A 23,514-nucleotide genomic window follows, 5' to 3' on the forward strand; every position below is an offset into this window, starting at 1 on the left:
CTACATGAAGACGTAAATCGGGACTCAGGCACGTAGAGTAATGTTTTATTTATTTATTGAAGCATTACCCTTTCTTGTGATTAAAATACTTCTTCTCAAAAAAGAAATAGAACTTTAATTATAAAATTTGTTTATACTGAAACATAAAAGCATGATACTTCTAACAAATTTACATGTCCATGTAACTTTTCTTACACGTCTATTTCCCTTATATTAAATATTTAATGACCTGACTCAATTAGAATGCACATACATTTTTGAAGTATTTGGTCATGGGGTTTGTTTTTTTTTATATGATATGTAGAGAATGCTTTTTATTAAAAACCAACCATGCAAGTTGTTTTAGTGGGTAAAAAAAATGCAGTCATGGTTTTTGGCTTAGCAAACCATCAGAAAACTAAATCTAGAATGATTTCGTGCCACCATATGTGTTAGATACCAAATACAAGGTCATTGTTTCCAATAACATCAAGTTTAATGACGTTAAGTTTATTTGCACTCAGGTATTGACATTTTTTTTTCCAGACTTTTCAATTCAGTTTATAATTAAAGACATTCTCCATACAAACCATGTATTATTTCATGACAGCATGACAAAATGCATCAAGTATGTACATCATACCTCAGCATGACTGAGCTACTTAACCGTGTTTTAGGAAATGCAACTTTTTTTTTTTTTATTTAAGTATGAGAAACTCAAAAAAGACCAAGAAAATCAGCAAAACAGCAAGCAACACATTCCTGTGTTGTTTCAACTTCAAATTAAATGCTTACCTGAAATCTTTTAGTTCTTGCTTTGCACTGCTTTCATCTCTTTTGTTTTCTGCTGCCTCTGCATTTGCCGCCTGCTGTAGGCTTCGTGTAATAGGTCCTCCAATCCTCTCTCTAGATTTTACAGTGAATCTATCTGCCTTTTTCTTACTTGCCACAGCAGATTTACTTGGCAACCCAGCTTTATTATTCCTTTGTATTCTGACGTGCAATTTCCGGGATGTTTTGCTTGAGATTCCAGAGGAACTGTTCTTAGCGACTTTAGTTTTTTTCCCATCAACATGGGACATTTTGGACACTCTTACAGGACTAGAGTTCCTCAATGACGAAGACGAATTTGGCTTTTTAGATCGAATGGGAGGTACAAATTTAACATTTTGTTTTGATTTGAAGGATGCAGAGGGAAGCTGGATCTGTGCGGGTCCTGAGGTTCGTGCTCGTGTCTTGCCCAAGTGTGGCTGCATGCTTTGCATTTTGATTTCCGCATCTGCTGTTCGCCTACGCTGGCTGCTGCCTTTTTCACTGCTTGCAGGTGAAGAAGAACTTGCACTTTTTTTTGAAGAATTCTTTTTAGAGGAGGGAGAGATGGGTTTTTTGGGACAGCTGTATGACGCGTGTTTATTCAAACTTCCAATGTAAGTAAACTCTCTATTACAGTAGGGGCAGATGTGAGGGTCTGACTCGGATGAATTACTTTTCAATTCCGCCTTCTGCTGGGCAGATTTCTTTTTTTGCAAGATTGCTTTCTGGACAAGCTGGTTTTTCTTTTTCAATGCACTTATTTTTAGTTTATTTGAGGACATTTTGCTAATCTCAACATTGAAATTAAGTCTTTTAGGTTGACCCATTCGTCTGAAGGCATTCTTTCCAGGGCCAGCTATAACAACCATGCCGTTCTTAGGCTGCACTGTCTGTTTCAGTGGTATTGGATTTTTTTTAGGTGTGTATCTCTTTTTATCACTGGCAGATGCACAGGCCAATATGTGTTTGTGTAACTCAGGCATGTTATCAACACTTTTCCCGCATTTTGTGCATCGAATGGCAGTAGTAAAAGTCTGTGGAATATTGTGGGTAGTGAAGTTTGTTGCAGTAACTCCAATACCCATAGGATTACGATGGTGATACTGAAATGGAGGCGGTTTAAAGCTCGGGTAGTGTTGATTGAGGCCCATACGAACATCTGGATCTTTAGATTTTACCCCAGAAGCCATTATTTTTATAGTAGTATAAAGCTCTTCGGAGGAATCATTTAGATCTTCATCTTCCTCCTCTTTAGAAGGTTCCAAAGAATCTTCTGGCAGGCTCTGCATGTGCTCCGCGTTTGCCTTATTGGGGTCAGTAAAATTCTGGGGTCTCAAAGTCCCACTTTCAAACTCATGGTGTGTGCACTCTTTGTCTGGGTGGAGATCCCGCTGATGCTGTTGCAAATTGCACAAAAAAGCAAATTCCTTTTTACAGACTGAGCAAACAAAGATATTTCCTACTCCATGAAGCAGAAAGCGATGTTCCGACAAGTCTGTTTTATCCCTAAAAAGCTGTACACAGAATTCACATTTGAAGGGCCATTCTTCAGCATGAATGGATAAATGCTTCGTTAGGTCTTTAATAGAAAGAAAAGGTGATTCACAGACATTGCACACAAAGCTTTTATTGAATGTTTCCTGCACTACTCCTGATTCGCTTGAAGTATGAGGATCTTCTCTTGCTTTCTGTTGTTCATGTTCAGCTTCTTCCTGCTTTATTATTGGGAGAGTATTTTCAAGATTATCAGCAGAGGAAACAACAGAAGAAACTACAGAAAGAGGAGGTGGAGATGGAGATGATGAAGATGAAGAGGAGGAGAAAGAGGAAGAAGAGGAGGAGGAAGATGAGGAAGAGAGTGTAGGAGGACCAGGTGAAGCAGCAGAAATAAGAGGTTCAACAGAAGGAACAGGAGATGGAGAAGGAGACACAGTAGGTGAAAGAACTGGCAGCGGGGACTGGGTAGTAGTGTTAGAAAGTGGCGACGGGCAAGAAGAAGTGTTGGTGGCACTGGCAGAGACATCGGGAATTGATAACGGCATTGTCGGAAGAAGGGGAGGAGGTGATGTAGCAACTGTTAAGACAGGCGGGCAGGGTGGTGGGGAAGGAGGATTGGTTGGTGTTAACAAAGGAGGCAGCTGGCACATGGAAGGTACAGCAGATGCCTGTGGCACAGGGGAAACAGAGGAACCAAGGGGCTGAGTGTCAACAGAAGATGATGCAGATAGACTGGGATCCACGTCAGGTTCTGCCTGCGGCTCCAGGGATTTGCTTGGGCTCGCACTCTTGGTTACACCGAGCGTGCTGTCTGTGGCTGCATCCGTTCCGTTGTACTCATTCAGCAGAACCTTCTGTAACATGCAAGTGGTTGGTTTCTTCTTTTTAACACCACTGCAGGTTGGCTGTATGGAATTTTCTTTATATTCCCTAATTTCAGCGTCGCTGCAAGGCTTCTTATGCACACTTAAATCTAAAACAGATTCCCAGGGAACCTGATTCTTATTTTTAACATCAGACCGTTGTTTCACACCACTAGATAAATCCAGTGGCTGCTGGTTGCACACATTGCCGAAAGTCGGAGCTGCTGCCCAGTCTTTTGATATTTTATAATCTTCAAAGCAAAGAGGGCTCAAAGTCTCTTTTTCCTCCCTTCCAGTCAAGCTCCAAGCGGGTGAGTTGCTGTGGCTTTCTAACTTTGGCATTTTTGAGCTCCGAATATTATCATTCCACACAGTTTTTCCTTCACCTGATTTGACAAAATCTCGAAGTACTGGACTGTGCTGTGGAGAACTGGGAGGAGAGCTGGTCCTTCTTTTAAATCTACTGGATACTGGAGGCAAAATAGGCGATGATGTAACGGAAGGTCCTAGTTTAGGGATTTCACTTGGTGGAGTTATCTTCTTACTGTCCTGCGTCTGAAGAAGCTGTTTTAATTTTGATGACAAATAAACACCTTTTTCTTTATGAAAAGGTAGGCTTTCTGTTGAAATGCTAAGAGGGAGATTTAAAGAACTAGTAGGAGTTACAGGTTCTGGGTCTATTTCAGTTTTTATTTTTGGTACAAGAGGAGGGCTGGCAGTTCTCCTCTTTTTGGATTCATTGCTCCCACTGCTCGAGGGTTCCTTGGGAGATTCATTCACATGTGTTTGTGTAACCTTTAAATTTGAGGAGATTTCCACTGTGACTGGACTGATGATACAATTTAGTCCATACAAGTCTGCAGAGTTGGACTCCATCTGAATCACATCACAATTGCTAGTGCTGCTGTTGGACTGGATTTTACCATCAATATAATAATTTAAATTTTCAGAGATATTGCTGGAAATATCCATAATATAGACATCATCTACTTCACCTTCCTCTTCTATTTCTGTACTTGCTATATATACACTCTGGACTGGTGGGGCCTGCTCTGTCTGAAGAGATGGCTCTTCAGTAAAGAATCCTTTTCTTCTGACACCTTTGGGAATAAGATGACGCTCATGAACCCTACGCTGATGCCTCCGCATATTGGTGTGAGTTCCAAAAACCTTTTTGCAGTATTTGCATGGGTGCAATTCTTTAGGCTCCTTATTTTCCTCAGCAAAAGCAGAGTTTGACATTTCTTGGGAAACTTTCTCAGAATCCAAGACAACAGAGTCTTGCACAAGACTGGAAACATTCAGATCATCTTTAAGACCATCATCCACAATTACCTGGTTATCAGCAACATTATCCAAGTGTTGTGATGATGTTAGTGTTAAGAATGGTTTCCTTTTTGGCCCTGCCTCATGGCGTCGCTCATGTCTTCGCCTGTTAATTTGAGTACCAAAGGCTTTCCCACAGTATCGACACTTGAAAGCATGGTTAACAGTAGATATATGGATGTGCATGTGGCGTTCAAGTCCTTGCTTTGTTGTAAACTTCCTCTCACAATGCTGACAGGGAAACATGAATGTTTCCTGAACATCGCCATTTGATTCACCTCTTGCTTTTGGAATTTTCACAACAAGTTTTTTCTTTGGAGAGCTTTCTGGAGATTCTTCTGACGTACTCTTTTGCTCTTCCATAGAGTCTAACTTTTCTTCACATATCAAAGGCATTTCAGCATTTTCTTTAGGCATATCGGTATCTTCTATCTCGTCGTCATCATCCTCCTCATCATCATCCTCCTCTTCTTCATCATCATCTAAATCATCTGATGCACAGTTTATTGCTTCTCCTTGTTTGTCTTCAGTCACTATTTGTAGCTCACTGGCAGGACTGGGGATCATCAGCTTTGGAAGTACATCTTGGTTTACCATTTCCTGAATCACAGCTGTTTGTTCCAGGGACAGTACAGCAGAAACAGAAGGTGTTTCATCTTCCTCTTTATGACCTGATACACAAAGTATGAAAGGAAAAGAATGAAACATTTTTACCAAACACTTCAAAGTACACTACACCTCTCTTCCACTTTTCCCTCTAACACAACACATCCAGCATTTATGACCCAACACAATACTATTAATTCTCACTCTTGTGATTCAGTACTGCGAGTAAAACTCTATTCAGAATTTCCTTTCTGTAACTTCAGCAAAATGTAGGCAACTGCCTATACTTAACAGAGATCATTGGATAGAACGTTGTGGCCAAGAGAGTGGAAACTGTCTGAAGAGTACCAGAACATTTTAAGGTAGACTTCAGAACATTTCAAAAACCCTCCAAAAAGCTTTCGCTGACTTTTCTTACAGCAAACAAGTGTCAGGAAAGTACTGCAACACATGTAGATAAAGTATATTTGAAGCCTGTCAAGCGAATTTTGGATTTTGACCACTTTCCCCAAGTTATTAACAATAAAACAATTCGGATGTGTACTGTAATGGATAGCAAGGTGTACCTTGTATCTGGCATAGTACTTTCCGTTCTTTGTATTGGATTTTTTATTAACTATTGCCTGAATGGCTATTTCCTACACTTCTGAATCAGAGCCTGCAGGCACCTCATTTACTAGTGTGAACGGATTCTTAATTCACACTTCTGCAGGCTAGTTTTACCTATCTGCTGTCGGATATATCCATCGCTGAAGAAAATAACTTTGCTGCCAATTCACACAAAACGTTGCAGAAGCGGTTATATGTTTAGAGCAAGAAATTCCTCTTCATCTTTAGGACAAACAGCATGCTTAGTGAGGCAGTGCATTAATACTGTAGGCTTTTTTCCCTTGACACTGACTTCTGTTAAATGGCAATAAATAATGACTGTATAACTAAGCTCCAAAGACATTATTTTAGAATGAGGACTTTTCTCTGCCCCTCTGTTCTACAGAATTTGGTTTTATGTCTAAATTTTACAGTACATTGGTTTTTCCTGTTGTCAGAGCTGCATGTTTATTGACATACTGCTGATATTCAAGTTCCTGACTAATAAAAGCTTTTGGGCAAACAATATAAACATGTTCATTTTGCTACACTAACATAACATGCTGACACACTAAACATGACAAAAAGTGTCCTTTGATTCAAAAAGACAGTTAGAAGGAAAAAAATAAGATAGTTGAGAACTCACCCTCTTTAGAATCCCTCATATCTGCGGAAGTAGAATCCAAATCAGCCTTTTTCTGCTTTATATCCGCTGCCTTCTTTCCCTTGTTTTTACCTTCCTGAGCCTTTTTCTTTCCTGAGGAGAAAAAACCCAACATTTATTATTCCTGTTCAACAGCTTTTATTTCTCATATTTGAGTGGCAGAATCAAAACACCCAGCTTCGGAATATAACACACTTACATAGAAAACCCTATTTTCCTGAGGAATACAAATGACAGATCAGTAAAAAGGACAGCATTCAGATAAAGCAGTGAGGCTCTAGAGCCCAGAAGAAATTAAAACTAAAGATAACAATGAGTTTCTAAAAATCTAAGACTCCTAAATACTTACTTTCAAAGCAAGAACAGACTATAACAGAAATGTATTGTCCAGACTTAACCAGCTCACATCATAGTTACCCAATCCCTTTATATGGCTATTAAATTACTGTATCTGTATATGGAAATTATGAAATTTCTTCATATACTATTAATCCTTAATGTTAATCGGAAGACCTTATGAAGCAGAAACCCATAGAGGCTTCTCTACTTGTATGAACATCCTGAATAACAAGTTGAAGAGTTGTAATAAAAGCAATGAAGTAGCAACATGAGAAGACTAAAAGCAGCATGATCTTGACCAACAAGGCAGAGACAGTAAAATCACATTAGATGGAACTGGGTAACAGTAAAACAAGAAGGTATTTCATCACGTCCACTGATACAAACAAGTTTGCTAATGCTTTCTGTTAGCAAAATTAAGAAGCATGTATTACTCACACAGGATGAACACAATGAGGGTTAGGGCAAAATGGCATTATGCAAAGACCTAATCAGTGGCACAAGGTGTAAAGACACTGAAGACTTCATTTACCAACGCATTACAAAGTTATACTGCTATTTTTTTCCATTAATCTTAATTTCTATATATTGTAAGACTGAATCTTTAAGATAAGGACTGTGTAATAAAAAAATGAAACTTTTAAGGTCTTCCAATTCAATTTATGGTGAAGACCGTATTCTCTATTCAGATGTTTGTTTTACATCAACACTGTGGTTGAGACACCAGTCTCCTCTGAAACGTCACACTTCTACACACCACCTCTTAGGAATGAGAGCGGTCCAGAAGCAACAATCCAAATTCCTCTTTTGCTCCCACTAACACATTAAATGCTACTTTTTAGCCCACTGATCCTTCCCTCTAGCCAGAAGTGTACATCATAGCCCTAACTCCATTTCTTATTTAGAAGCACACTCTTCCAACTCACAATCCTGTCAACAAGTTCCTCCTTTTTTCCCCTCGAAAATATTTTTCACATCTTGAGCCAAGAGACCGAAATGCCTCTTAAAAAAATGTTCCTCTATTCAAACTGAAAATTTCCAAGTATGCACCCCCTCCAATAGGACACATCAGAGACAGGTCGCCTTTAAACGGAAATGCTTGGTTTTATTTGAACTTTCTATTCTATTCTAAATAATTACCCATCTTTCTTCTCAAGGAGCTCAGAATTCACAGGCTCTCCCCAAATTCTGGTGTGTTTCAGTTTCATGTATGTAATTATCCTTTTTTATTTTCTTATTCCCATTTTTAACAGTTTTTAGTCTGAGAAACTGACGATAGCCACCCAGAATGCATTTTTGTCACCTTTGGAAAATACACATGCGCCCTTCCTAAAGTGAACTAGCAATTACCTCATCATATCCTCAAATATTCCAACAATCCCAGTGTCTAAATCTGCCATAATGAACTAACACTGGTTTCTTTGACAATACAATATTCAATTGTATTTTACACCAAACACCTGCAAGTTGTCTGAACCTTTAGCATATATTTTAGAGTTTACACAGGCGTAAGGAGTTTAAGCACGTCTTTACCTGACAGGCAAATGTCCAACTTGAACGTAATTTTGTAGCATCAGCACCTCTAATGTTTGTAATTACAACCAGTAGCACTAAGATCTAAGTATGAAGGATTTCAAACAAGTTTCCAGAAATACCTGCTAAGCTACCTGAAATCCCTCCTGAAACGTACAGTAACACAACCAACAAACACTTCCATTTCTAGGTAAAAAGCCTCAAAGTAAAATTGCAATACATTCCTAGAGATTCAAACATGCATCACAATAAACCTTAAGAGCGACGTAACAAAATATATTTAATTGCTAGGACCCTTCAAGAGAGATCAATTTTTTTGCAGACTGCTTATCATCTGAAGACCAACATCAGTATCTTGACTTAAATGACAAAAATTCTAGATTCACCTCTCACCTCTACAGGTGAGGCTGGAAACAAGAAGGAAAAGGTTGGTCCCCACGTCCCTCATCTACACCAAACTTGGCCACGGTTAGAGACAGTATTTTACTAGATGGTGCAGCATATGATTGCAGATGAAGTCACTGGGCGATTCTACATCTTATTCTACAGCAGCACTGAATTTCACAGCATAGTGACAGGTTACTGTAAAAGCCTTCAAACCAAGACCCAACTCATTATTTCTTAAAACAAGACTAGAAATACATTGTGTTATTTAAAATGTGAGGTAAAGCATGTAAAAGCAACAACAAAAATCACTTAAAAGTGCTAAAGCATGCAAAGGTTTTCCAAAGTGTCACCCATTTATAGAATTTACAGTACCTCAAATACAATTGCAATCTGAGAAATCACTGGAATAGCAGGATTTGTATCAAATTTTGAGTTACCTGAATCACATATTTCCATATGGTATTGATGGAAAGATCATCACTTGCAAGTTCTCTTGCCACACTCCATAAAAAAAATGAAAGACGCAACCTGCTCTCGATGCAACCTGCTCACCGATACAGCTGGAAATGTTTCAAGTTCTTGGCCTTTAAGCATAAACGCATTTGAAGAGAAGATTCATCTAGCACCTACTTGCCCTTACTCAGAATAGCGAGCAAAACTGCTTGCACACATACATAATTTTAGATGCGTCAGATCAATTTCCGACACATATCAACTAGAGACACCAACTGATTTTTGATGTTTTCCTTTTACCAGCTTTCGTTTATTCTATTTTCTAGGTTGCGGCTTTCTTTGTAAAGGTTAAAAGAATCCACTACATTCAAGCATGACAATGACTGTCCCAGATGCACCCATTTCATGGCGCTGAATGTTCAACAGCAGATGCCCAGGAAGAGAATTTAAGAATATAATAGTAAAGCGATATTTCATTGGTATGCTCTCCCAGCTTTCACCTATCTAGAGTTCAGGAACTTTCAAAGATATTTAACAGCTTTTAATAGACTTTCCTTCATGAGTTCTCAGTGCTTTTTAAATGCACGTAAACCTGAAAGATTAGCATCACTTTCAGATCTTCAATGAAAAACGCAACCTACTACTCTGATATAAAGGATATCAATGAGCAGCCCAAGGTCTGACCCTTAGTTTTCTTACAGTTTAAGATGTCAAGAACTAAGAGAAGCCAGCAGGAAGGGGAAAATGCCTCAGAATACAGAACCTGGTGGAAGCCTGAGTATAAGTACACACGTGCACTTACCATCAGGTTCCTGAAGGGTCCTACATGGCTGCTACTGCCAGCTGGATCCTCCACTTGGTCTAAACAAGAAAGATACAGGAATGAAACACAGGGAAAGTGAAATGGAAACAATGACAAAAGAATAAATGAAGGGCAGAACTTAATATATGCGTATGTGCATTAAAAGAATTGCAAAAGAGAGATGCAAAGGAAAATGAATGAAAGAAACAGATGGAAAGTAGCTATTTGTCTATAGTGACAAAGGTCAAAAGAGGAATGCATCAATTTGTCTTGCAACTTAATTTTTAAATATGGTTCCTTTTTCTCCCCTTTCCTTCACTTATGTGGTAGATAGGTGAGCACAGGCATTATTTGCCTTTACACCTTTAAAATACCTGTATAACATTCAGCACAAACGGTGCAATAGGCACAGAAGATTTCATGCTACTGCTGATGTCCAGATAATCGGCTGATACTTATGCTGTAGTCCCACTTATTTCAGAGGAGTTCAGACGACAACACAGTGAGAATTTAAAAGAGAAATAATCTTTATTTGCCCATACTTCATTTTATTGATCAAAACAAGACATCTCAAAACAACCTAAAGTTATCTGTGCTCGTATTTTTGCTGTTAACCAAAATACTAATGGAGCTGTAAAACCACGGAGTTATTTCTGGTGGCATGAGATAAGCATACTCAAATGCCAGGAGGGAATTTCCACACACAGTCTTTCCACACACTTGGAGCTGAATTCTATCATTAAATATTGCTAAATTGTACAAGATACTATTATCTTTAATAACCTTAGTTAGCACTTAGCAGCACCAAACACGTTCACAGTTAAGATCATAAGGTGAGAAGGACGCTCACATCTGATCCCAAACACTGTTTTGATCACTTACAAGAAATATGAGACACATTTGCCTCCCCAAAAATCTTGTGTTAATAAGAGAAAAGAATTACTGGCATGAGTTTCCGGTATTCCCTTGAAATTCGTAGTCAACAACTAACTGCAACCAAGTAACAACTTATCTACCCCGTACCCTATCCGTGCTGGTGCTTAGAAGTACAGGAGATACCTGCCCAAATCTCAACTGTCACGGAAAACAGTGCAGAAGCTACCTCAGTGACACGTGGAAAGAATTCTTAAGGCACAGACGAGCGCAGCCACCTTGAAATGGTATGGCTAAAGGGAAAAGCACAAATTTGCATGTTAAACTCTGACAAATGGCAATGAACACACAGTTTCACAATGTGAATGAAGTGTTTTAATACAAACTCGCTAGTCAAATCCCTTTGGGACTGGTTCAAATTAGTGACAGTTTGCATCAATCCCACGCAGTAGTTGCTACTATTTTGTAAATCAACTTTTGATTTTTTTCTCCTATTGACAAAAAAAAAAAAAAAGAAAAATCAGCATTTAGGCATTGGAGAGAATGAAATAAAGATTAAGTGTATATACAGGCTAAAAAATCCTTACAGAAAATTCAGCAGGAATGCGTGAGCATTTCCACATTATTCTGATTAATGAATTTTCAAATACTGATGCAACTTGATTTTTAACTTGGGAATCAGTTTGCTGTGCACCAGAATTCCTCTGTTCCTGTATGCAGAATACTGGCAGATATCATGCTTTTCAAAGTAAATTCCTTAAACCTTCAAGCATCTGTAAAAATCTGACCAGTTTGTTCTGGAAGACAGGCTAGAAAAAATGAATGCTTTTTACAGACAAAAAAGCCATCTCCAAAATAACGGAATAAATTGCTCCAAAAAATTAAATGCAAGTGGTGTTAGCTGAAGGAGCATGAAAAAATGCAGAAACATGTTGCAGTGACTTCTCAGAATCTTGTCTAACTGTGAATGTCACACACAGCATATAGATCTTAAAGACCTTACATATTTAATAGGTGGAACTGGTTAAACAGTAAATAACTAAGCACAAAAAAAAAAGGTATTGAATTCAAAACGTCCATGATGAAGATGTGAATACTAAGACTGTTCTTTTAATACATTTTCCTGGGTTAGCATTTTAAGTGTCTTCACTATGCTTTTTGATTTATTGTTTTTTACTCTACCATTAGCCACGGTTCATTACATAGTGGAATCTTGTTTACAAACCCTTTCATTGTTATCTACCAGCACCTGCTCAGACAGCAAAGCCACATCATAAACCACTTGGGTAAATAAATAGCAACATACCTGTGTGTTAAGAGCTGCTTACAATCACTGTGAACTGCTAAGAACCCTTGACATTTAGGGAAAGCCGGTAGGTATGATATGCCATATAAGGATTATTCGTATAACCGTGGGGATTAAAAAAAAATTGCTGAAAATCTGACCTCAAACCCACAAGGTTCTGCAAACATTTTATTTAATGCTAATAGCCACATTTCAAAGCATGTACTGCCGGTTCACGGTATAGTTATTCATTTTTCAGTAGGGACTGCAAATTAAGCACTGCAGACTTACACCTTCATCATATTACTGCGTCAAAGAATATTTGACTCACAGCATCCACCATCTCATAGCCTATGGTAATGAAACCATTTTTCAATTGCTGTCCAAAGTTTTAAGTCATCGAGGATAGGTGAGGTTATTCCACTACATCGTTCAAAATGTGACACTGCAAATTATTGGAGAAAGAGGAAGCAATAGTAGAAGTAGCAGGGACATGTCACAAAGCTAGGAAATATTAGGCTAGGAATAGAAAAGATGACAACGTTCAAAGAAGACACCTCAACAATTCTGCTCTATTAAAATGAAGTTAATTTAATATTATGACATCAACTTCCAATATTTCTTACATAATATTACTGTTAACAATATACCAAAATTCCTTTTAACTATTTGTACTTAAATATCGCTTTGAAACTTGATTAGAGCAAGCTTAGCTGAAACTCTCAAGTGTACTTCTGAACACACACATACATTATTACCTGGGGAGGGAACATCTTTTGAACTCAAAAGCTTCCAACTTAAAACAAAGCAAAATACAAAACTGCTGCCCACTAAATGCTTTGGGGGGAAAGGCTCTTGTGCTGGCAAGAAAAATTACTGCAGAACCCCACAGGACATCTCCCAGGGCTCAGATATTCAAGTGCTACCATAGAACAACTTTGGTGGTAGATTACTCCCCCCCCCGCCCCCCACGACTGAATTGGTATGAGTCAAGACAGAAAAAGCTTTTTTTTTATTTTATTGTTAGTTTAAGATATGCTACACAAGGAGCATCTTCCTGTTTGGCTATAGAGATGCATCCCACTTGTTGGTGCGCACACACACACGCAAAACCCCTTCTAACACTCTCTGACAAAATTTCTTCCCCTAGGTAGGAAGGTATCTCTCTCTCTGACTCAAAACTACAGATGAAGTATGACAACATGAACCGACTTTTCCATTTTCAAGACTACATCTTTCTAAAATTCAACATTAGAGATGTGTAAAAAGGATGCAAAAGCAGCACATTTTTATTCATATTCCAGCAATTCTATGGGCGAAATTCAAGCCATACAAGGCACAGCTCAATTTTTGAAATAAACTTCTAATTAAAGGGTACGTCAATTAAATCTGAATGCCTACATACACAGTATCATTAAGAGGCCTATTTCAATAATGCTGTCAAGTATGTATGAAAACGTGCAGAAAAAGACATTTAAATGCCTTTATTACCATGTTTTCCTCAATCCATCATTATTATAAATAATTGGTGGGGCATTTTTCTTGCAATACAATTATAAAGTCATCAGATACAACTAGTTTATGTAGGCATAATTTTAGGTATTGTTAAGCAAATGAAACACTAAAATTGACAAGAGCTGTTTCACAGTACACAAAAATTACACAATGTAATTTTAACTTCTGAGAACCATGAGAATAATTCACATCTACAAAAGATCTCAATTTTGCCTTGTCAACCTGCCCAAACCTAATATATCGAATAATCTTAAAGGTGGAGAGGCATAATACATACAGCTATATACTTATATTTTCCCTCGCTATAATCCGAAACTCAATGACCAGTACTACTACTATTGTTTGAAGATCACAAACAGCAGCAGCAGAGATAAATGTCTGCTTGACACCAAGAATAAAAGCAAACGCAGTGAGCAAAGGTCCTTCCATACTTTTTTCCAGCAGAACTCGCATCTCCTCTTCCTTAAAAAGACACTTTCAAGCTTACATGGTGGAAGCAAGAGAGAGAGGAACGGAATAAGCATGGAAGACAAACTTCACGGTAATTCTATTAATATCAAACTACCTGTTGTATAAATATATTGCTACACATTAACTATCACTTCACTTACAAACAGTAGCGTTTCAATCACTGCATTTTCCAAACAGATTATAAATGTTGCAATGAAGTCTCGCCTTGGGAAGATATTTCAATACACCTGAATACAGATGCACATACATTTAACTGTGTATGTGTATTAAAATATGTTTGTACCAAGCACTAAATATCCACTTCACAGAAAAGAAACAGAGCAATGCATTTACAGAGACTGTTAAGATGACATTTGCATAACAGATGAACTTGTTGCCATGGAAAGTATAAGAAAATTCTGAGCTGGGCTATTTAAAACACCAATTTCTGCAAATGTTTGGCAAAGTCTCCACTGTAATGACAGCACTGAAGATCATGTTACTAAATCTCACCACAAACTTCTTAAATTATATAATAATCAGTACAAGAAATATTAGCATGGCATCATAGGATATGCCACAGCAAGTAAAAGGGAATATATTGCCATTACATGGAGTTCTTCATGAGCCCAGAAAAGCTTAGCTGAAGCTAGTCACAAAATTCAGATAAACAATTAATAATAATAATAAAAACCACTTAGGCTGAGAAGTCCTACGAGCAGGAAGCCTATCTAAAATGTGTGGTATTACACCAGTCCATAAAAACTGGGGTTGTCTCCTTCATGTTTTATAAATTAAATGTTGTACCATCACGCTCTCTAACAGAAAGGGGGGCAAAAAGTAGTTTATCTGTTTGCAACAGTACACCATCCGTATTTGCAGCATCTCATTCAATTCCTTAACATGTTACACCTTCTGACTAACCTGAGTATAAATCACAGGAAGTCTGAAGTTTATAGACTGTAAGACTTACTCATCCATAATGACTTAAGTAGTACAGAATGTCACCTAACAATTATAAACTATGGCAAACAAACATCCACAGGGTTTAATTCTATGCAATTTTAACCCACACAAGAGCTGTGATGAAACAATTAAGTGTAAATAATTAAACATAGAGCTTTTATCTTAACAAGATTTAAAAATGTTACTCCTGCCTCGATGCCAATATTTCTAAAACTAAAACAGCCGATACAGAGTACACAAATATGCAACCAGACCTGCTCTAGAATTTCTCAATCACTCAACATAATTGTTTATTTCTACCTCCTGCCCTCCGTAATAACACAGCCTCCCACCATTCACTGCAAATTCCTAACAAGTTACTTGATAGCCAGCCACAGCTACCATTGACACAGCCAAGCCATTACAGAAAACACGATAAACATCCTTCTCTATAGTTATATTCCATTAGCTTTTATTTTGCTAAATATTAAAACAAACACAGCAGCAAAAGAAAAGCCAGCTGGCATACAGATTTTCCAGAAATAACTGGTGTTCTCTATATTTAGCCAGGTTTTATGTACAATTCAGTTAAAAATAGAGCATCCAAATTTTGTATTTAAATACAGAGAATTAGTCAAAACTTAAATATCCACTTTAACAAATACAAGCTTTTACTTGAATCCAGAAAAATATTGCTTCTACATTCGCTATAGCTCTCCCCGAAATGTTTTTCTGACCCTGAAATGAAGCTAACGCTCAGATAATTAAGAAATAACATGCATTTTGACAGCATCATTTGGAAGATAATGCAAATGAAAGGCCTCACATCACTACTTGTAACCACAAAGCTTAAAACAATCATTATTAGATCAGTCTGCCTTTATCTGTAATAAATAACCCAAATATTTGTCATTGCCCTATTTGGATCACTAAACATTTGAGAGGGCTTAGATCAAAAACATCTGGGTTTTTTCTTAGCTAAGTTATCTTTAAAAGTAACTACTTAGGACTTTACCTGCCATTTTATTCTGTTTGACAAAGTGGATATGTTTAAATTCAGTAGTGGTCATACTAATAAGAAAAAAAAAAAAAAGAGAAAAAAAAGGATTGCTGAGTCCACATGCAGACCCAAAAGCTAGTGCCCTTCATACACCACTGGCAAGTTCTGCTACCAAGAGTACATTTGCTCCTCCATGCCAAACACAACTCTCAAAAAGTTAGTGAAGAGCTGCAGTTGCACGGAAGACCAAAAATGCACTTCATCCAAACGTCTGTCCAGACACAGGCTCTGGCTTTACTTGGAGAATGCAGCTGTACAAGGGCTACAATCCCCAGGAAACAGGACTGCCTTTGTATCTAACCCGGGCACTGGGTTTACTGTAACAGGAGTCTCCAGCGCTGAGGAAACAGGAGCAAAGCCTCTCACAGACGTAGGATCCAGACAGTGCTGCAGGACAACGGCAACAGTTGGCACTCATCTTAACAGAGCCGACAATCAAAGTTACTAAATTTATAGTCTGCTCCAAACCAGAAAACGCCAAACTGGTATATGCCTAATTTATGAAATCAAGAAAGGTCAACAGGCTCATAAAGTCACTATAGGGAACAGCAGCTTCCTCCATTTTTCAAATAAAGTGATAACAAATACCAGTTACAATACAAATGTATTTGTTTTTTGCTCGGTTAACTGCTACATTCAAGATTAACCTGTTTAGATCAAATTACACTTTAAAGTTGTAGAAGTTTTTTGCACACATCTTTTCATAGCATAAAGTGTCAACTAAAACAGAATACAAAAATAAAACGTCACTGAAAAGTAACCTGGACGTTTCCATTTGCAGGCAAGGAACCAGAAACAGCAGCTCTGGCATACGAGAGACCGGAGGCTGACACTTAACAGTTAAGGATTTGGTAGCAACGAGCAAAGTTTCTGCACAAAGTCCTCTTCGCTTTTGCAATCCCTAACAAGGGTCCGTAAAATCTGCAACTCTTTGCTCTTCATCTGCACCTCGAAATGGAACACTCTGCAGGAAGGCAGTTTTTCACTCAACTCACTGAAACTTAGTATGACCTACTCCTTGGTAAAAGCCCAAGGTAACTCTAATATTTGCCAGTGGTACCACACAGGTTTCCTTTTAAGAGTATGACTCTATGGCACAGGTGTGTATTTTAACATTCTGATACAAACTTACTGCTAAAGAGAGGTCAGCCACCATTGCAGCTGAGATGCTTTACACCACAGCTGACCACCTAGACAGTTCCCAATTTTACTGGCAGCAACTAAGAAGTTTGCATGGGACTTGACTGTGAATAATGGCGACACTTGAGAAAATTTACCAAAATTTATATGAATCAAGTCAATTTCAGAAACACTAGGTCCTTCCCATTCAAGGATCAAATTGTTTCTTATGGACTGCCAATTAAAACAATATTCATATATTTGACTAGACTCAAGCAAGGTATCTGGCTCTCAATGCAAGTCAGAATAGCTGGATAGCTGACTACCCGTTTCCACAGCAGTTTGCTACTGCAAAATAATAGTAATAATAATCAAGATGATAGATATTCAGCTATTCTAATACTCTCACTAGAGAAACTTCACGTCAATCATTGCATTAATAATACTGCCTCTTTGAAGTTCTAAAGCATTAATCATAGTCTATCAAACACTCCTGCAGAATTCAGAAAGTGACAACAAAATTAACTGGTAAGCTCGTAAATGTTTCTGAGGGTTTCATCTTAAATAACTTGCATGCATTGGTGATCTTACTGTGCTTGCTTAGTCCATAGGAAATAGTTTATAAAAGGTAAGTATTTGCTACTGAATATCTGATGGTCAGACATTATCTAATTTCTTGGCTACAAATGTTGAAATAGCAGTGAGTCTTATTTCAATAACTCTTAAACCCAAGTAAAAACTTAAACTGCTCTAACGTTTCCTTGAGGAACTTGACACAGCAAGCGTAGGCCAGTGAGAATTCTTCAGAACAAAGTCATTCCTGTCAATCTGTGTAAGGCTCTTGGCAGGAACCACAAAATAAATCTGAAGGTTTGACAGGTTAAGAAAACTAAATACACTCTGGTCTGACAACTGCTTTTCTTTTTAGTTCATTCTGGAAAATGTACTAACTATTTAGTAAGTGGAATATAAGATTACTTTGGTATTTTGCAGTTTCATAATCCAGCAACACGAGAATCTTCACAGAAACTTTACAAACACAAACTGCCTTACAAAGCAAGGAGATCTCACAATTAAAGAAAACAGCTCTCAGCCACATACACAAATGGACTCTGCATCTCTTCACACCAAAAAGCAGCTATCAAAACTCTGTATGAACATACTTGAAATTAAGTTAATCATGCTTGTTTATCACTGCCTAATAAATTACACGGGGCATCTATAGACAGGCCCTCGGTGTAAGACGTTCCCTGTAAACAATTCAAGTAAAATAAATGGCTGATGCAAAATTATGGTAAATTGTAATAAAAACAAGCACTAATAAAGTTTAGTACCATTAATGATACAGAATCAATATGAATAACATTGTTCACATGGTTTTGAAAAGATGAAGGATAAAAAGAAAACACCTAGAGAAAGGCAGTAAAGTGATTAAGAGATATGGAAGATTCTCATTACAAGAACAACTTAGACACTTCACTAAATTAAGACATGATTCAAGCTAGGGGTAAATAAAATAGGAATACACTGAAAGTCAATCATAGACTTTACGTTGTATCCGCTATAAAAGCCAAAATCTACAAATATAAAACAAAAAATGAAATAGGAGATTGCACAGGAGGGTAAGGAAACCATAGAAAGAGCAATGGTCTGTGGTAAAACCTGGACTTAACATGCAAAAGAATTTAAGAAAGGATTATGACATGAATAAAAGTCACGTAGATTTAAGTAAGACAGCAAATCCAAACACTTTAATACAGCTAAGACAGTAACTCACTGAGTTGCTTGCTTATACACTATAAGCAACAGGTCAATTCCAAATTACAAAACAGGTCACTTAACGGAATAAAAAAAAGAAAAGCACTTGTTTCACTCTGGAAAACAGCATCTACTCTCCTGTTCTGTGAGAATTCATCCCCTTCCTACTTTTGAACATAACCTCCCAATCTATTTATCTCAAAGCTCTTCCCTAAAACAGTAATCACCAAATTTTCTCTGCATCTTCAAAGCGGAAGCACTTAAAAGAGTTCTGTGATTCAGAAGCGAACATTCTAAGAAAATCCTAACGCAATAAAATATTTCTGCAAGGAAACTAGTATTTTAATAGAAACTTAGTAACTTGTAATTTATTTTCAGAAAAATTTAAAAAGTATTTTCCTAAAAAAGGAGGACAATAATTTCAAAACACACCGGCTTAATAAAAAAAAAAAAAAAAAAAAAAAGAGTGAAAAACCAAGCTTCTTTTCTTCCAGGTCACTCATTGTTTTAAAGCTAAATGTCATCAATAGAAAAAAAAAAAAATATTAAAACTGGAAAGCTTTCTGGTGCTTTATTTCACTTCCCACTGTAAGTTACGTAACTGAAGACAGGATTAGCAAATTTGCTAGGAAATACTGCAACTGTAGTCTAGCTGCATTTTATTAACTTGGAAAAAATAGTATAGAAGTGTGGCTGAAAAAGCAAAAGAAAAATATGGAACACTTTAGAATTTGAATATAACAAATAACCCAAGAAAAATTTTTTATTATTTTAGACAAATATATACATTTTCTCTAACCAGACATAAATTAATAGCTAGAAACATGCCAACTTCTTACAATCACGAAGGCCATATTGTTATTTTAAGTTAAGGACAAAAAAGAGATAAAGTAACAGAGTATGCAAGGTGCTTGTAGTACCTGTTTTAACAAAGATCTGAAAATCAGAGAATCACAGAATGGTTTGGGTTGGAAGGGATCTTAAAGCCCACCCAGTGTCACCCCCTGCCCTGGGCAGGGACACCTCCCACCAGCCCAGGTTGCTCCAAGCCCCGTCCAACCTGGCCTTGAACCCCTCCAGGGATGGGGCAGCCACAGCTGCTCTGGGCAACCTGGGCCAGGGGCTCACCACCCTCACAGCAAAGAATTTCTTCCCCAGATCTCATCTCAATTTCCCCTCTTCCAGTTTAAAGGCATTCCCCCTCGTCCCATGGCTCCACTCCCTGCTCCAGAGTCCCTCCCCAGCTTTCCTGGAGCCTCTTCAGGGACTGGAAGGGGCTCCAAGGTCACTCCGGAGCCTTCTCTTCTCCAGGCTGAACCGCCCCAGCTCTCTCAGCCTGTCCTCAGAGCAGAAGGGCTCCAGCCCTCGCAGCATCTCCGTGGCCTTCGCTGGCCCCGTTCCAACAGGACCACGTCCTTCTGACATCGGGGACTCTAGCACTGAGTCCTCACACCACATTCCTGATCACCTTCAGGCCCTTTGCTGAATTCTTCTTATAAAAAGTTCTGCTTTCTTACTGGCATCACCAGTCAGATGCTCGTCTAGACAAACTGAGGACTGCCGCACTACAAACATGTACCAGTTCGTACCAGTCCATACCCTGATACGCCATAACAGCCAGTCCCACACTGCCCAGGGAGCACACCACTACTGCCTGTGGATGGCCATTCCCAGCTGCACACACGGAAAACTTTCAGAAGAAGTGTATACACAATAGTACATCTGAGACTTCTTAAGATGAAACAAACCTTACAGCTTTCCCTAACCTTGTAATTACAGCACATAAGTAAACAAGTTTCCCAATGTTCACATAAATATGATACAACCTGAGACTAAAGCAAAACCACTCATGTTTAAGAACTTAGGAAATACCTGAATGTGCTAAGGCCTCATATTTCCAAAAGTTTATACTCAAAAATATGGAGTTTAAGGAGTCAATACATGCAATTTAGTGCCGAAATATTTAATTTTTTAAGGTACAGATAATTTATTCTTTTACCTCTGAAATGAAGGCTTATCTTCTCCTACTCTTAAACCTGTAGGCAGGAGCAAGGCTGGAATGAATCATACCAATTTCACTGTGCTGTTCAGGAAAGCTCAGAGCAGCAGCTATCATAGGAACTGGGGGCGTTGCTGTAGAAGGGAAGATGGGAATTTAAAGCAATACAAGTCTCCTATTCAAGGGGCCCCGTTTATGAGGGATAAAAGAAAATTTCCCCTGGTTAGAAGACCTCAAATATACTAGATTGTCACCATATAGAAGCTGCCGTGAGAGATACAGTTCCCTTGACATCCCAAATGCTGCTTTTTAACTGGAGTTATAGAATTCTTCTTGTAAATCAGTGTGATTCTGGGAAATCAAAGTAAACTTCGTTTCAAGGTTTTGTTCCAAATGATCTTGTTGACCTTCTCCTTCCTCCCTTGTCTTTTCCCAGTCATTGGCTAGGAAATTTTGAAGCCTTGAGTTCCTAAGTTTTTCATCACATCTACTGGAAATAGAGCTTAAATAAGAATATCATTTCATGTTATCCTTACTACAAATGTACAACCTACAGAACTTTAACGTTTGTCTATAAACTACACTCCAATTAATACACAATCATTTTTCTCACAAGCTCTTTTCTGTTTGGAAATAAACTTTTAAACTTATTCCAAGTACAAGCCTAATAAATTCATGTAACTTAAAAAACAGACAATCAGGGCATCGTTTGGTCGTGATTTGTGATGACATCCAGATGGCAATTCAAGGCCTACCTTTTGTAAGCAGGATGGACATTTACCTGACTCTCAAGTACAGCTAATTATTTGGAACTGAGAATGCCTATGAAAGTACTAACAAAAAACCGCAAGGATTTCTACCGTCACACAGTTTAACCTGCTTATTTCATCTTCACATGTCCCTTTTCTGCAGCAGCAATTTGACACTGTTTCAGCAAGTCACGCTTACAAGCAAAAGAGAATCCAGTGTAACTTATTATGACAGCATTTAGCTAGAATCTATGAAGCAAAAGCATGAAGTTGCGCTTTGCATTCAGACTAATATAAAATAAGGCATAATTATTTATAACATATGATAATTGAGTCATAATTCACCCACCTTAATTTCACACCATTTCTGTGACTTATTTACTAAGAGTTACCCTACAGTTCACGCTCTCCCTGAAATCTGATAAGAACTATGAGAAATAGCAACATTACAATCGCAGTAGAGCCATTTAAGGTAGTAAAGTTTTAAAAGATTTATTAGCAATGGTTTGAGACTTTATACTACAATAAAAAAATCACCAGGGCTGTCCAAGACACAGATGAACCCAATTCAGGTGTTTTGCCTGCACGACAATAGAGGACTCTATTTTAAGAGGTGACACAAGTGAGTTTTTTTAAGAGGTCATTTCATTTCATGACAGACAACTCAAGTTGCCTTATGCAGCATGTCCTTTTGGCAAAATGAAATTACAGACTCTTTTTTCCCCCCCTCTTGACAGCCTGACTTTGTACAGAGAGGGATATGAAAGAAGAACATGCAGCATTCATTCCAGACAATAGTACGAATTATGCCACTGGGGTTTGTTGCCTAGATAAAGTGCTAGTGGAACACAGCTAAGACACAAATACAGCTGAACAGCACAGCGTGGAACCACTACCAGAGAGATATAAATAAGCACAGGAGAAGTAAAACATTGCCCTCTTCCCCCCCACACTTTTTTAAAATTTGTTATTCACAAGCATGTAGCAGCGCAAACTGCGTAACATCAGTATCTTTCTTCCTCTGAGAACAAACTTTTGATCTGCCACGTAATCGACGACAGAAACTGCCTAGATGATTTTAGCATTCTTTGATTACACTTTGGAGCCTACTTAGCACCTTAAAGCAGATTATAGCCTGATAAAAACCACTGGATATTTTTATGTATGATCACTTTTTTTTTTTAAAAATACTTTTATTCAGTTAGTGAAAAGTTACTTTTGAAAGGAAGACCGAGTCTGAAGCCAGAGACTCTATAAGTGTTCTTCTTGACGGAAACACTCATCTTCGATACTACCGCTTACTACTACTACTACATATTACTACTGTCAAATATAAAGGAAGAAATGCCCTGATGAGAGAAAAAGATGTCCACACTACTCCTTTAATGGACACATGAATTCAACTGTAAAGGGAAAGCCAAGCTGTTCTCTCTTTTTTTTTTAGAAAGGGAATTAATGAAAAATCTTGTGCTAATGCATTTGATTTGAATGAATTTTCCAACAAGCCTGGCAGGCAGAACAGAAGCATATTAACTACAACTTGGGAGAAGCAGATGATAAATGCTTAACAAATAAACGAAATTTCAGAAAATGAAAAAGCAGCAAAGAATGTATTAGATCATTTTTCTGCTTGTTATTGACCAGCAGCTGCTGGCTCTTAACCATGTAGTAATCATGTCACAGAAAACAGGACTTGGCTCTGACAAAAACCTTTGATGCTACCCAAGTTCAATAAGTTGTTTTCTTTTTTTGGGGTTGTATTTCCCAACCCCCCCATACCCTTTTATCCTGCTAAACTTCTTTCTAGATCTCAAATGTGCTCATCACCTTAGCAACAACACACAATGTTTCGATGCATAAAAATAAATTAGTAAGAACTGCCTCTTTTTCCTTAAGGACTCCTAAGCTGTT

At 37.9% G+C, this 23,514-nt stretch overlaps 1 protein-coding gene across 8 annotated transcripts in view; it reads right to left on the reverse strand.

The window, feature by feature from the left end:
* The window catches only part of PRDM2 (PR/SET domain 2), a 72,134-nt gene that overhangs the window by 17,354 nt on the left and 31,266 nt on the right, over positions 1 to 23,514 (reverse strand). For 6 of the 8 annotated variants that reach the window (XM_054222214.1, XM_054222220.1, XM_054222219.1 and 3 more), the window contains 2 exons: positions 6,319 to 6,429; positions 775 to 5,149 (listed from right to left, as the gene is read on the reverse strand). In XM_054222214.1, the coding sequence (XP_054078189.1) occupies positions 775 to 5,149; positions 6,319 to 6,429 (4,486 nt within the window). Of the gene's footprint in view, positions 1 to 774; positions 5,150 to 6,318; positions 6,430 to 9,850; positions 9,910 to 10,909; positions 12,966 to 23,514 lie in introns of those variants that run through there. The other 2 variants (XM_054222221.1, XM_054222222.1) reach the window with 2 other exon arrangements.

This window comes from Rissa tridactyla, chromosome 16 (genome assembly GCF_028500815.1).
Source record: "Rissa tridactyla isolate bRisTri1 chromosome 16, bRisTri1.patW.cur.20221130, whole genome shotgun sequence".
NCBI classification, from domain to species: Eukaryota; Metazoa; Chordata; class Aves; order Charadriiformes; family Laridae; genus Rissa; species Rissa tridactyla.